This window comes from Papaver somniferum, chromosome 4 (genome assembly GCF_003573695.1).
Source record: "Papaver somniferum cultivar HN1 chromosome 4, ASM357369v1, whole genome shotgun sequence".
Taxonomy (NCBI): Eukaryota; Viridiplantae; Streptophyta; class Magnoliopsida; order Ranunculales; family Papaveraceae; genus Papaver; species Papaver somniferum.
Window position 1 is genome coordinate 26,172,849 of NC_039361.1, and position 13,887 is coordinate 26,186,735.

General features: G+C 42.0%; 1 protein-coding gene across 1 annotated transcript; it reads left to right on the plus strand.

Moving 5' to 3' along the window:
- Window positions 1–5,375: 5,375 nt before the first annotated feature.
- On the plus strand, window positions 5,376–5,822 carry LOC113272214 (pheromone-processing carboxypeptidase KEX1-like). Its single transcript, XM_026522088.1, has one exon. It carries the CDS (start codon window positions 5,376–5,378, stop codon window positions 5,820–5,822), a length of 447 nt encoding a protein of 148 aa, XP_026377873.1.
- Window positions 5,823–13,887: the final 8,065 nt, after the last annotated feature.

The window sequence follows — 13,887 nt, forward strand, 5'->3', positions numbered from 1 at the left end:
GTCAGCCTTAGCGAACAACCCAAGGACGCAGGGAGATTGGGACAAGTGGTTTTTCATATTTAGCTAAGCTAGGCTTAGTGCTTTTGTAAGTTACATATCTTGTGGGGGAAAATGCGAATGATAAATTACAACTTTATATTTAATGGGGTAAATTATTAACTTGATTGATAAAAATACATCATATTATGACATAGATATGAAAATTAAAATGTTTATAACTTCAGTTAAAATGCAAAAAGTATGGGGCGCAATTTGGCATCCTTACCGCCAATATGTGAGGAAAAGTATGGCTCCGTCACTGGAACAACCAATCATTGTTAAATTACTCTTGGAAAATTACACCAAGTAAAACTGAGAATGTTATAAAGGTAATCCTTGTGGATGGGGAAAAACGGGTCGCCGGTTTTTCGGGGAAAGTGGAGAGTCGAGCGTGCTGTCGAGACTCATCAGCCGGACAAAATGTTAGTCCTCACACAGATGCACCGCTGCAAAGGGGGTGCTTAGTTTCGGGAAATTAATCTGTATGACTCCGGCCTAAACCAAGACAATGGCCGTTCCAGAGTCAATTCGGTCGCAAAGAGGGAGACGGGTTGATCTGTAGGAGGGAAGCTGAGAATTATGTGGGATCAGTGATGATCGAGGATTATGGGTGTGTTGAAGGTTTCTGCAATAATGGTGAACTGATAAGTTCTGATGGATAGATGAATTCCTGAGAGTGATAGCTCGAGAAATTGCACGTAGACGAGAGTCTGTCCATTCAATCATGGTTTCAGAGACTTATTTATATTGTCATAGGTCGTGAACACCTTGATCCCTAAAAGTGTGACGGTTTTTTGAGTGAAAGAGTGTGAAAGTGGGAGATCGTGGTAAAGTCAGTTCCATGTCGTGTGGAGACTTCTGATCGTGCACCCACTACTTTGCTAACTCCTTCAACCGTTTGCACGACTTACGCACATTTCTCGTTGTGGATGAATCCATGAGTCGTAGACCGCCAGACAAAAACCCTACGTGATATCCCCCCATTTGTGACGTGATTGATGTCTCACAAGTCGTGGAGTCTGCAGACGTGTTTTGATTAGTCAATTGTTGACAATGAGTCTGAATTTCGTTGAATCGAGCATGAATGATGAATGCTTAAAGATTCACGGGTTGAATATGTAGTTATCTGAACGGATGTCAGTATTGTTGATTCACTGATGCATTACTGACGAGCGACTGAGCAATTATTGCTCAATTCTGCGAATTACTGAATATTGAGGATTTGATGAGCAACTGAGCAAGCATTGCTCAATTCACCAAATTAGTGATTTTTGATAGTCTGTCGTGCAACTGAGCAAGTATTGCTCAATTCGACAAATTACTGATGAGTTGCTGAATATTGATCAATATTCGAGCAATTGAGCAAGTATTGCTCGATTCGGCGAATTATTTACTGGTGACGTGACCCAATAAAATATTAATTAAAATATTGGTAGATTACCGAATATTGTGTAATTAATTTTTATGCTTATTGATGGATCAACACAAATTTATTAGTGTTTGAAATTGCTCAGAATGATGGTTTCACAGAGCGTTTATTCGAAACCCTAATTTTCGATCAATCCTCCATCAATTGGCGAATTTTTGAAAATTAGTTATGAATGAAGAGGGACCGACCACATGGGATGATGAACGCTCATGTTATGCCCAGTGCTCGAGTGAGCATGCACCAGGGTTCTCAGTTTGAGAGTTGGTGAAAGAATGATGATTAAATGGTGGTTTCACCATTTACTGAAAAATATTCATGGATTCATCATTAGGTGGTAAAACCTAAGTATGAGAGATGGGACCGACCAATGGGCATGGGACCGGATCTTGGTGGTCACGGGACCAGTTGTTGGTCATTTGGAGAATCCCCAGTTGGTTGGAGAAAGTTCGGGCCCAGTATGAGCAATTGGGCAATTTAGGTCAGAATTATGAAAACATGTGGGACCGGCTTTGTGCAAGCCCTAGGAATGACTCTAGTCGGCCATGAAGGCGTGCACGTGTTTCCATGGTGTCCGTGTCTCATACTGAGAGTTTTAGTACATTCTGATGTGCGTTCGAGCAACATCGTGAATTTTCAGAAGAGTTTCATCTTGACTGAGAATTCTCGATTTTTGTTGGAATGAGCATGTATGCTCAATTCATCAATATTTTGAAAATATTAAAATAAAATTGTTTTAATATTTAAAATTTCCGTGAGAGACTAGCCAGTCGTGTGACCATGTTGGCTTTTGGTTTTTCGTGATTCAAGCAATATTTGAGAAAATATGAAGAAATCATGAATTTCGCTCAAACCCAGGAGTTTCACGAGTTGAGAAAAACAATAATTATGAAAGATTGGGGATTACAAGGTGTGGGACCGGCCAAGGCTAGGGCATGGCCGGCCGGACATGTTGTGCGGTCCCGCACACATTTTCCTATTTTATAATATTATTTTTTCGTGAATCTTTGAAGTTATGGAGAATCCTTGAAGATATGGAGAATCCATGAGTTTTTGTTGAAACGAAGGAGTTTCGTGAGATTGGGAATAATAATTATAAAAAGCTAAGGATTGTGAGGTGTGGGACCATCCATGGGCATGGCCGGTCGGCTACGTTGCCCGGTCCCGCACACCTTTCCTTATTTTATAATATTATTTGGTGAATCCACCATGTCATGGAGAATTCAAAAGTTTTGCACAAAATAAGGAATTTTGCTAAGATGGAGAAGCCTTCATGAGTTTATGAAAATAAAATAAGGAAAAATAATGGAGGAAACATGGGACCAGCCACGGCTAGGGCACGGCCGGCCGGCCGGTGGACCCAGCCCATGGGCGCTTCTCCATTATTTTATTATTTTTTTCTCTCTCCTTTTTTGTGTAGGATTCCTCATTATTTCATGTTTTTGGACGCTCGTTCGTGCATCCGGGTGCTCAGTCGTGCATCATTGTCGAGTACAGTCGCACCATTTTTGTGGGGCTTACTCAGTGATGGTCCAGATGCCCGATTGCTGAATATTTATTACTAATTTATGAAATTCAGTGGAGAATAGTTCATGAAACTGAGTAATAAAAATGAATAATTGTTCATTATTAATTCATAGAATCAGCTATGGATTCGACTACGAATTCAGAATAATAAAATGAGCATTACCACCCTATGGGATCGTGGATTTGACTATATAATCGGAGTAATTAAAATTATCCATTACCATTTCATGAGATCAGTGGATTCGATCATGAAATCGGAGTAATGAGATAAACAGTTGTGTTTTATTGCCATTCTATGAGATCAAGCCGTGGATTCGATCATAGAATCAGAGCAATTGTTATTGCCATTCCATGGGATCAGGCCGTGGATTCGACCATGGAATAAGAGCAATGATAGATTATTCTGAGAATTCAGTAGTGAATGCCACGGCAGAAGTAATCTATTTCAGAAAAGATATTAGCCAGTTAAAGCGTCACATCCATTCTGAATGGTGCACAGTCAGGGAGTCACGACGTTGTTTACGACCTGAAGGCATTAGTGTTCTCAATCTATGGAGAACCGCCTGAATCTATGCACTCTCTCCACATAATCAGGGAACGGTGAGTGTCACCGACGTCCTGAAGGCGTCCGCCGCCCAACTATTCTTCTATGTGGAGGTGGGTCTCTCTCCTGCAGTCAGGGAACAGTGAGTATCACCGACGTCCTGAAGGCGTTTAAGTTCTCAATCTACGGAGAACCGCCCAAATACGTTATTCTACATAGAGGGCACGACGAAATGCCAGGATCGAACGCTCATCTAGTGGAGGCTTTTCGAAAACATATTCGTCATGGCTTCGTAAAATATGAATCGTTGCATGCTTGAAAGCCATGTCAAAAACACGCGTCATGATTTTACGGTTTTTCCCTTTGTTGAAAATCCACCATCTACATTAAGTCCCCTGCTTAGTGAGGAACAGTCATGTTCCGCAGTATGCATTAAATGGTGATTTTCAGTCGACGAGAACAGTGGTTGAACTCAGTCTACAAGGTAGTTTCAAAATCCTCGATTTACCCCAATGGTGTCATGTACGAGCAAATGCATAGATGAGGATCCTGATAGTGAGGTGGAGTGTCATCTGAGCGTGGAGAGATGAGGCACTGCTGATTTGGGCGTTTGGAAGTTTAGTTATGGTCGGTTTAGGATTTGCAGGCCCGAGCCCAAAAAAGGAAACCCATGTTTTATTAGGTTTTGGAAATAAATTTTATATAAAAGGGAAGAAGCCCTAAAAAAAATTTATTGACCGAACAACACTCCCTTTCTTCATCACCCTCACGAGTTCAACAGCAGCAGGAAAAGTTCACGTCAGCCCCGCCGACGTCTGATCACCGTCCGGCAGAATTCCGGCCGGCGCCGGCAGGTAAGTCTGTGCGATTTTTTTTTTGCTGTGAGTTTTATGATTCATGATTTGTTCACAAAACCAAAAATCCCATGGTTGCACGCACGCGTAGGATTTATGAAGGATTTTTAGAAAACGTACGTATATACCCGTTTGTCCGTTAGTTGAAGGAACGGGCAAAAATCCCTAATATGGAAGAGACACATAAAATTTTGAATAGACATGGTCTACTTGCAGTAGTAAAAAATTTGTTTACTAGGTTTCCCAAGTTTGTTTTTGAAAGTATGAACCTTGCAAATACTTTTGAGAACGTAGGTTTGTTCGTAAAGTAATAAATAATAATCCTTAGAGTTACAGGAATTTTTGAAAAGGCCTGGAGTTCATGATAAAAATTTGTTTGAGAACTCTCGAAATTTTATTTGGACTTCACAAAAATAGGAAAGACCCTCGTATCATAGGTGAATGCTCGATTGGGAAAAAAGTTTTTTTTATTCACGTGAGTTTATTAACTCACGGAAAATATATATTTTTTTTGTTTAAGTGCGTGACTTATCCATGCTTATTAGATAAAAATTGAGTTTTGAAAACACACAATTTATGAATTGGTTAATTCACAGTATATGTGTGAATTCGGTGATTTTATAGCGTATGTACACGTAAAAATCAGCGAGTGCTCACATAAAGGGTTATGTGAATTACTCATAGTTTCTCGAAAAGTCAGTGTTGACTCTTGAATACTATGTTTTATGCTCAATTTCGCAGGTTTGAAAGAACGAGCAAGTTTTGGGGTTTTACGCTGATATCACTAAGTTCGTGAAATCATAAATAGGTAAGAATTGAGGATTACCATTTTATAGATGCAAATGCGAGCATATTTGTGACTCCATATTCCTGGTTTCAGAAAATGGTGACCTCCAGCAGTAGTGATTATTCTTCCAGCTCTTTTGAAGAGGATTCCAAATATTCCGCGGTCAAAGCTCGAGCCAAGACGAATCATGCTTAAGGAATGAAGCATAATGCACCTGACAGGAGGGTCACTTATGATGAGCTCATGAAGAAAAAAGCTGAGGATGACGAGTTGGAGGATCGTCGACGGAGAACAGCCCTAATCCAGCATCGGATATCAGCAGCTGATGAGAGGCTTCAATCCCGTGCTGAGGGTGTAGCTTCAGACTCGTATGTTTCAGTGGACGAACCCGTGTGGGTGCCACTGGAGCGTGAAATCAAGCCAGGCCGACGTACTGGAGAAATTGAGAAGCTGGTTCAAGCCGACCTTGAGGTTGAGCGCGAAGAGGAAGATTACTGGGACGACTATGAACTTGACATTCATCCAGACTTCGTCTACAGCCCTGACAGTGATTCCGATGAAGAACTCGAAGAGAATTCAGTGAAAGACGATGATGATGAGTCTGATAATTCTGACAAATCTGATGACTCCGACGAGTCTGATTGATCTTGCTCATGAATTTTTCTGAGATTATTGCTTTTCCATTGAAGTAGATACTTTTTGATTATTTGAGTAATTTGGCTGTAGAGATGCTGCATTAGAAATTATTTTTTGAACAATAATCCTTTATCGTTTCTTTCGCCAAATTTCTTCACGCTTTAGTTGACCGAGATGACCCAAACTCCATGTAGGCAATGACGATCCCCGAAATATGATCATATGAGTTGACTAGGGAGACACGTGACAAGCTAGGTCATCAATCCATAGTCGCAATGTTGACTATATCTGAACTGTCAGTCCCCAGTGTTGCGACGCTTCTCTCATATCTCCGTGCATCTGATTCGAGATTTAGGGTTTCAGTAGAAACCGAAACCGACTTATTTTCTGTTATGGGATAAGTATCTATATCTTGACTTTCAACACTTACGGTTTGATATTTATTCAACACATCTTCTCCTGCTACGCACTATCAGAAGAAATTTTGATCATAATCATACCTCTTTATCAACATGGCTGGTAGTAGCGCTTCTTCTCGAAATGGATCTTCGACAAAGTATGAGCCTGGAACACCCATTCCGGTGAGTATAGCATGTTTTCCACCATTTTTCATGTAATCAAAAATCAATCCTAATCAAAGAAAGTGATCCATTGCAGGGTAACCAGGGATATGAATCCCGACCTAAATGGACTGTCAGGGCTTCTGCACGTTATAGGTCTGCTCGTGAAGCTTGGACTGGGACGTCTGTAAGTCTTCGACTGAAGATCTCTCTTTGACCGAGCATTTTCCATGTCTTCTGAATGTTTCATCGTTGCAGGTTGACGTTCAGGTTGTGGTCGATGCTAGAAAACGGAGGAATGAGAAATCCGTGGTCGTGGTCGACGATAGCAGCATCCATGTTGATGAAGACTCTACTGATTCCGTGGAGGCTAGGGATCACGAGTATCCAACAGCTGGACTCCCCTTTGAAGTTCCCATGACTAATACTTCTCCAAATAATAGCGTGGTCGGTGGATTCGTCATTCCAAAATGTCATGTACCTTTGTATACCAAAATTTGGAAACGGTATGGGCACATTGCTACAACGGAAATATGGAGAGGTTTTCTCCGACCTTTCTGACCACGGTCGCCGGATTGTTATCGATTATTGAAGAGATGAATGAGATGAATCTGTGAGATGTCAAGAACCATGAACTGCACAGGTGGGATGAAATGATCTCGAATTGTGAAACTTTGCGGTTCAACATAAGATGGATTCGTCGTCGGCTTGAGATGATCAAAATCCACAGGGCAGCCGCTGCTGCTGATGAAATTTCTACCACAAATGCTTTCTTAGAAGAGGAGAAGGCACTTGCCCTGGAATCGGCGAGAGTTGAGAAAGCTGTCAAGGATTTGAAAGTGAATACCAAGAACTTTCAAAAGAAGTTAGACATGGATGTCTTTAAGAATTACCCTCTGCTGGATGGTTTATTCAGAGTGAGCCTTTATGATTGTTTTTTTTTTTTTTTTGAATTGGTTCAGGCTTTTATGTAGGCAGAATAATTAGATAAAGAATTTTTTGTTCATTTATGAAATGTTTAATGAACAAAGGAGTACTTTGCATAATCTTTGAAGGAATATAAATTACATTTTGAGAAATGCTTGAATTGATGAAAAGGTAATGGTTTTCTACGGATCAGGCGTAATATGTTTTGAGCCATTTGCCGTTGATGACGTTTCCTTCGATTCCTCCATTAACAGCTAGGATTTTGTAGTATCCGCTAGATACTGCCTTGATGACTACATAAGGCCCTTCCCATTTAGGAGAGAACTTGGGAGCGGACATGTCTTGCTGGATATGCTTTGCTGTTTTCAGAACCAAATCTCCTACTTGAAATGTTTGAGGTCTTACCATTTTGTTGTACGCTTTGGAGATCCTCTGTTTGTAAGTTTCCACATATTTTTCTACTTTGGCCCTTCTCGATTCAAGCATGTCTAATTCAGCAATCCTCGAATTAGACACTTCGGCTTCGTCCCACTGCACCCCACTTGCTGCCGTAATTCTTGCAGAGGAATATTGAGCTCCGCTGGGAGGATGGCATCATCACCATAGACGATAGAATACGGTGAAGTCCCAATTGAGCTTCTTGGCGCGGTGCGGTAAGCCCACAAATCCATGGGCAATTCTTCATGCCATGTTCGTGGATTGTCATGAACTGTTCAACTGGGAATCAGGATCAAAGTTTCGTTGGTGCTCTCCGCTTGTATGTTTCCTTGGGGATAGTATGGCGTGGAGAAGACTTCTTTTATGCCGTATTCTTCGAGTAATTCCATGACATGTTTGTTGGCGAAAAGACCTCCATTATATGTGATGATGTGTTTAGGAACTCCAAATCTGCATATGATGTACTCTTTGATGAAGGCAGCAACTGTAATTCCAGTAGTGCTTCGGAGAGGAATAGCTTCAACCCATTTGGTAAAATACTCTGTTACCGTGATGATGTATTCATGCTGCTTCGAAGATGCTGGATTGGTTTTCCCTATAATATCCAGTCCCCAGCTGTAGAAGGGCCATGGACTGCTCACAAAATTTAATGGGAGACAAGGAGTGTGAATGAGATTGCCATGAACTTGGCATTGATGACGTCTCCGAACATAAGCAGCTGCATCATCTTCCATGGTTGGCCAATAATACTTCTCATGAATTTGGAGAAATAGCTTCTTCTTTCATTGGTGTTCACATTCGTGCATCTCCTTCAGGATTGTAGGAATTTCATGTTCATCCAGGCATCTCAAGAGGTTTCGACCAAAGCTTTTGCGGTATAAAATCCCTTCCAAGTAGACAAAACGCTTGGCCCTCTGAACGAGTTTGACTGCTATTTTCTTCTCTGATGGAAGATCGTTGTCGCGAAGATACTTTATGTAAGGTTCTCTCCAGTCCCCAGTGTGATGGATTGTTAGAACCTCCAGATGATGAGGTGGTGTCTGACAGTTGGGACATGATCCTTGTAGCATCCTCGACTGAACCTCCATGGAAGGCCAATAGTATCCGAGTCTTTGAAGCCTTCTTCAAAGTGTAACCACTAGGGTTTTCCCACATATTTCTTCATGTATGCGCTTGATTTGTTCACCGGATTCCTCTTCTCCAAGGCATCGTGACAGGGATCCATCAGGGTTGCGGTAATATAACGCTCCGTGCAGCAGGAAATTTTTTTAAGTTCCTTGAGACTAACTTTTCCTTCCGTGAGAGAATTGCTCAATTCATGAATAATGGGCGCTCTCCAATCGTTCGATTGAGAATCTTCGACTTGAGCAAGCCAGGTAGATGATACAGAGCGTCTTTGCACAATGATGGATTTCTCGGACCCTTCGAACTGCAGTTTGGATGCTAGAGTCGCTAGACAATCGGCATGTCTATTATTGGTGCGGCCAGTATGAACAATTGTTGCATCAGAGAAATGAGTTAATAGTCGTTGTGCCTCAGTCCTGAATGGGGCAAGTGTTATTTCTTTGAGAGAGTACACGCCATTCATTTGATTGACCAGCAACTTAGAGTCCCCTCTGATTTCTAGGTGTTTTGCTCCTGCTTTCTTATCCAAAGATAGTCCTAGGAGAAAAGCTTCATATTCTGCCGAGTTGTTGGTGCAATGGAAATCCAGCTTGAAGGAATGTGAGAAGACTTTACCGGATGGAGATACCAGCACAATACCTGCTCCACCAGTATCATTGCTCGGAGTGGCAGACCCATCGAAGTATAATAGCCACGTTTCTTCCTGAATAATTGAGATCTCTGGAAACTCACCGGGCACTTCTTCATGTAACATCGTGATATATTCTCCAGGGAAAGCGGAAAGTAAACCTGCGACTGCTTGTCCTTTGATTGCTTTTGGAGGAACACATGCTATGTCAAATTCTGACATTTGAAGTAGCCACTTCGCTGGTCTTCGAATTAAAGCAGGTTTCGACAGTAAGAACTTTATGGGATCGGCTTTGTCTACCAGCACGACCCTGTTTGATAGTAGATAATGTATGAACCTCTGGATCGCGTGAACCAATGCTGGACACGCCCTTTCAGCCTTCGGGTACCGGAGTTGAGCATCCCTCATTGTTCGACTGAAGTAATAGATTGGACATTCGATGCCTTATTCATCCTCCTAGGCGAGGAGTGCTCCAATAACGACGTTACTGGAAGTTGTGTATAGTATCAGAGGCCGTCCTTGTACTGGAGATTTCATGACAGCAGGTGATAGTAATATTTGTTGTATTTTCTGAAATGCCTCTTGCTAGACGGTCGTCCACGTGAAACTTGCTCCCTTCTTTAGCAGAGGAGTGAATGAAGCAATGAGTTGAACCAGTCCAGGAATGAAACGCCGAATGTAGTTTACCTTGCCCATGAAACTATGGAGTTACTTCACAGTTCATGGAGGAGGCATGGTGGTGATGGATTTTGTTTTTTCTGGATCGACCTTGATTCCTTCTGCAGTGACTAGGAATCCGAGAAACTTTCCGGAAGAAACGCCGAAAGCACACTTCAGAGGATTCATCTTTAGCCTGTATTCTCTGCACCTCTCGAAGACTTGTCTCAGAATGTCCAGGTGGGATGCTCGAGTCCTTGATTTCACCACCACATCATAAACGTAATCTTCTACTTGCTTGTGCATCATGTCATGAAATATTACAGTCATGGCTCGCTGATAAGTGGCTCCTGCATTCTTCAGACTAAAGGGAATTACTGTGTAATGGAAGTTACCGATGGGAGTTCGGAATGCAGTCTTGTTAGCTCCATGCTCATACATCTTGATTTGGTTGTATCCGCTGTAACCGTCCATGATTAAAAACATGTCGTGACCGCTGGTTGCATCGACGAGCATATCAATGTTTGGTAGTGGAAATTCATCCTTCGGGCATCACTTGTTTAAGTTCCTGAAATCTACACATCACCGGATCTGACCATTCTTCTTCTTGACTGGGACAATGTTTGCCAGCCACGTTGGATGTTGAATGGGTTTGATGAACCCAGCAGTTAGTAGTTTCTGGATTTCCACCATGATTTGTTCCTCGACTTCGTGTCTGAACTTCCAGGGTGTCTGTTTGACGGGTTTGGAACCGGGAGTGATGTGCAGATGATGAGTAACCAACTTGTCATCGAGGCCGGGCATTTCTTCGTACGTCCAGGCAAAGATATCTTGATATTATTTCAACAGACCTATCAATCCTTCTCGTTCTTGAGGTCAAAGATCAGAAATGATTAAAATTGGCCTTGGGTTCTCGTCCGTTCCGATGTTGATAGTCTCAAGGTCGTCAGTTGTGGAATCCTTGCCATCTTGCAGCTGTCGTGGTCCATCTCGAACTTCTTCATCGAGTGATTGCTCACTCTCGCATGATTCTTCAGGGCGGGGAGACTTTTCATCGACCTCCCCTATTAATTGATAATCCTTACGACGGAGATAAATGACTCTCCCTTCTGCATCATAATCAGTAATGAAGTTGGACTTTTTATGAGATGTACCTTGACCCTGACGACGTTTGAGTGGTGTGGTGGATGGCTTAATGGATTTAGCATCCATTGGTGATGGTTTGTCAGCTTTCTCAATAGACTTCCAACTTGGGAGTGGAGTACTGCAGATCTTGCTTGGAGGTTCGGGGATGCTCTTTGGAGATTCCAGTAACTCGACATTGTGAACCGGAGCATAAGGAGACACCGAAGCCAGGATGCGGATAATTTTGTTGTTGAATAAAGCTTTCATGTACTGGTGGTACGTTGAGGGAACGACTTTATTTTCATGAAGCCATGGTCTTCCGAGTATCATGTAATAATCAGGGTCTTTCTCGATCACATGAAGCTTGACAGTGGATTGAATTGGCCCTACTTTCAGATCCACGTAAATATACCCGTATGTATGACTCTGGCTTCCTTCAAAACCCGTCATCAATATGGGATGATGAACAATTTTGGTTTGTGGAACTTTGGCCTCTTTGAGAGTCTTCATAGTGACGTGATTTGTCGAAGCACCTGTATCAATGAGAACTCTCTTGGAACCTTTGATAGAAGCGGTTACGAACAGAGTGCGGTTGTGCCCTTCCTCTGCCATTCGGTCTTCTTCGGTGAAGGTGATGTTATTGATCGACAGTTCAGACATCATGGAAACTTGTTCGACCACTGGAGATGATGGGACGACTCGCACGTCAGATGATATTTTGTTGAGTGCAGCAAAAGTTTCCACGCGCTGATCTCTGGAGAAATGTAGAAGTTCACATAGATTCTCGATCAATTGTGTGACCTCTTGTTCCACCGGCTTTTCATAAGTGGTAAAACTGTTGGCTTGAGGAGGATCGTCAGTTGAGGGATTAGGAGGTTCCACCATTTCTGCTCCCAAAATCCTTGTCACGTGCACCAGGCAAGTGAACAAGTTATCAATTGCTCTTTTCAGCCGATCCACGTTTCTTGACAAGTCTTCCTGTCTCCGTGCCAATTCAACCAAACTTGGGATTTCTCCGTCAATCGATTTAACAGAGATAAATGGAGAGGTAAAGTATGAAAGTTCATTAGAACCATAATCATTTGAAGGAACATGAGGAATGTTACCATTTAGGATGTCCTGGTTAGGGTTTGGAGTGGTTGAGTTAGTCCTAAGACCGACCATCTTACGAAAATGTGAGATTGCAACCGAGAGATTAATTTCCCACTATGGTCGCCAATCTGTGGATGGGGAAAATGGGTCGTCGGTTTTTCGGTAAAGTGGAGAGTCGAGCATGCTGTCGAGACTCCTCAGCCGGGCAAAATGTTAGTCCTCACACAGATGCACCGCTGCAAAGAGGGTGCTTAGATTCAGGAAATCAATCTGTATGACTCCGACCTAAACCAAGACAATGGTCGTTCCAGAGTCAATTCAATCGCAAAGAGGGAGATGGGTTGATCTGTAGGAGGGAAGCTGAGAATTATGTGGGATCAGTGATGATCGAGGATTGTGGGTGTGTTGAAGGTTTCTGCAATAATGGTGAACTGATAAGTTCTAATAAGTTCTGATGGATTGATGAATTCCTGAGAGTGATAGCTCGAGACTTATTTATATTGTCAGAGTCGTGAACACCTTGATCCCTATAAGTGTGACGGTTTCTTGAGTGAAAGAGTGGGAAAGTGGGAGATCGTGGTAAAGTCAGTTCCATGTCGTGTGGAGACTTCTGATCGTGCACCCACTACTTTGCTAACTCCTTCAACTGTTTGCACGACTTACGCACATTTCTAGTTGTGGATGAATCCACGTGTCGTAGACCGCCAGACCAAAACCCTACGTGATATCCCCCTATTTGTGACGTGATTGATGTCTCACAAGTCGTGGAGTCTACAGGGCAGACGTGTTTTGATTAGTCAATTGTTGACAATGAGTCTGAGTTTCGTTGAATCGAGCATGAATGATGAATGCTCAACGATTCATGGGTTGAACATGTAGTTCTCTGAAGGGATGTCAGTATTGTTGATTCACTGATGAATTACTGACGAACGATTGAGCAAATATTGCTCAATTCTGCGAATTACTGAATATTGAGGATTTGATGAGCAACTGAGCAAACATTGCTCAATTCACCAAATTAGTGATTTTTGATAGTCTGTCGTGCAACTGAGCAAGTATTGCTCAATTCGACAAATTACTGATGAGTTGCTGAATATTGATCAATATTCGAGCAATTGAGAAAGTATTGCTCGATTCGGCGAATTATTTACTAGTGACGTGACCCAATAAAATATTAATTCAAATATTGGTAGATTACCAAATATTGTATAATTAATTTTTATGCTGATTGGTGGATCAACATAAATTTATTAGTGTTTGAAATTGCTCAGAATGATGGTTTCACAGAGCGTTTATTCGAAACCTTAATTTTCGATCAATCCTCCATCAATTGGGGAATTGTTGAAAATTAGTCATGAATGAAGAGGGGACCGACCACATGGGATGATGAACTCCCATGTTATTCCCAGTGCTTGAGTGAGCACGCACTAGGGTTCTCAGTTTGAGAGTTGGTGAAAGAATGATGATTAAATGGTGGTTTCACCATTTACTGAAAAATATTCATGGATTCATCATTAGGTGG

Coding starts and splice junctions, on each gene's coding strand:
- LOC113272214 (XM_026522088.1), top strand. CDS start 5,376: ATGAAGCATAATGCACCTGACAGGAGGGTCACTTATGATGAGCTCATG.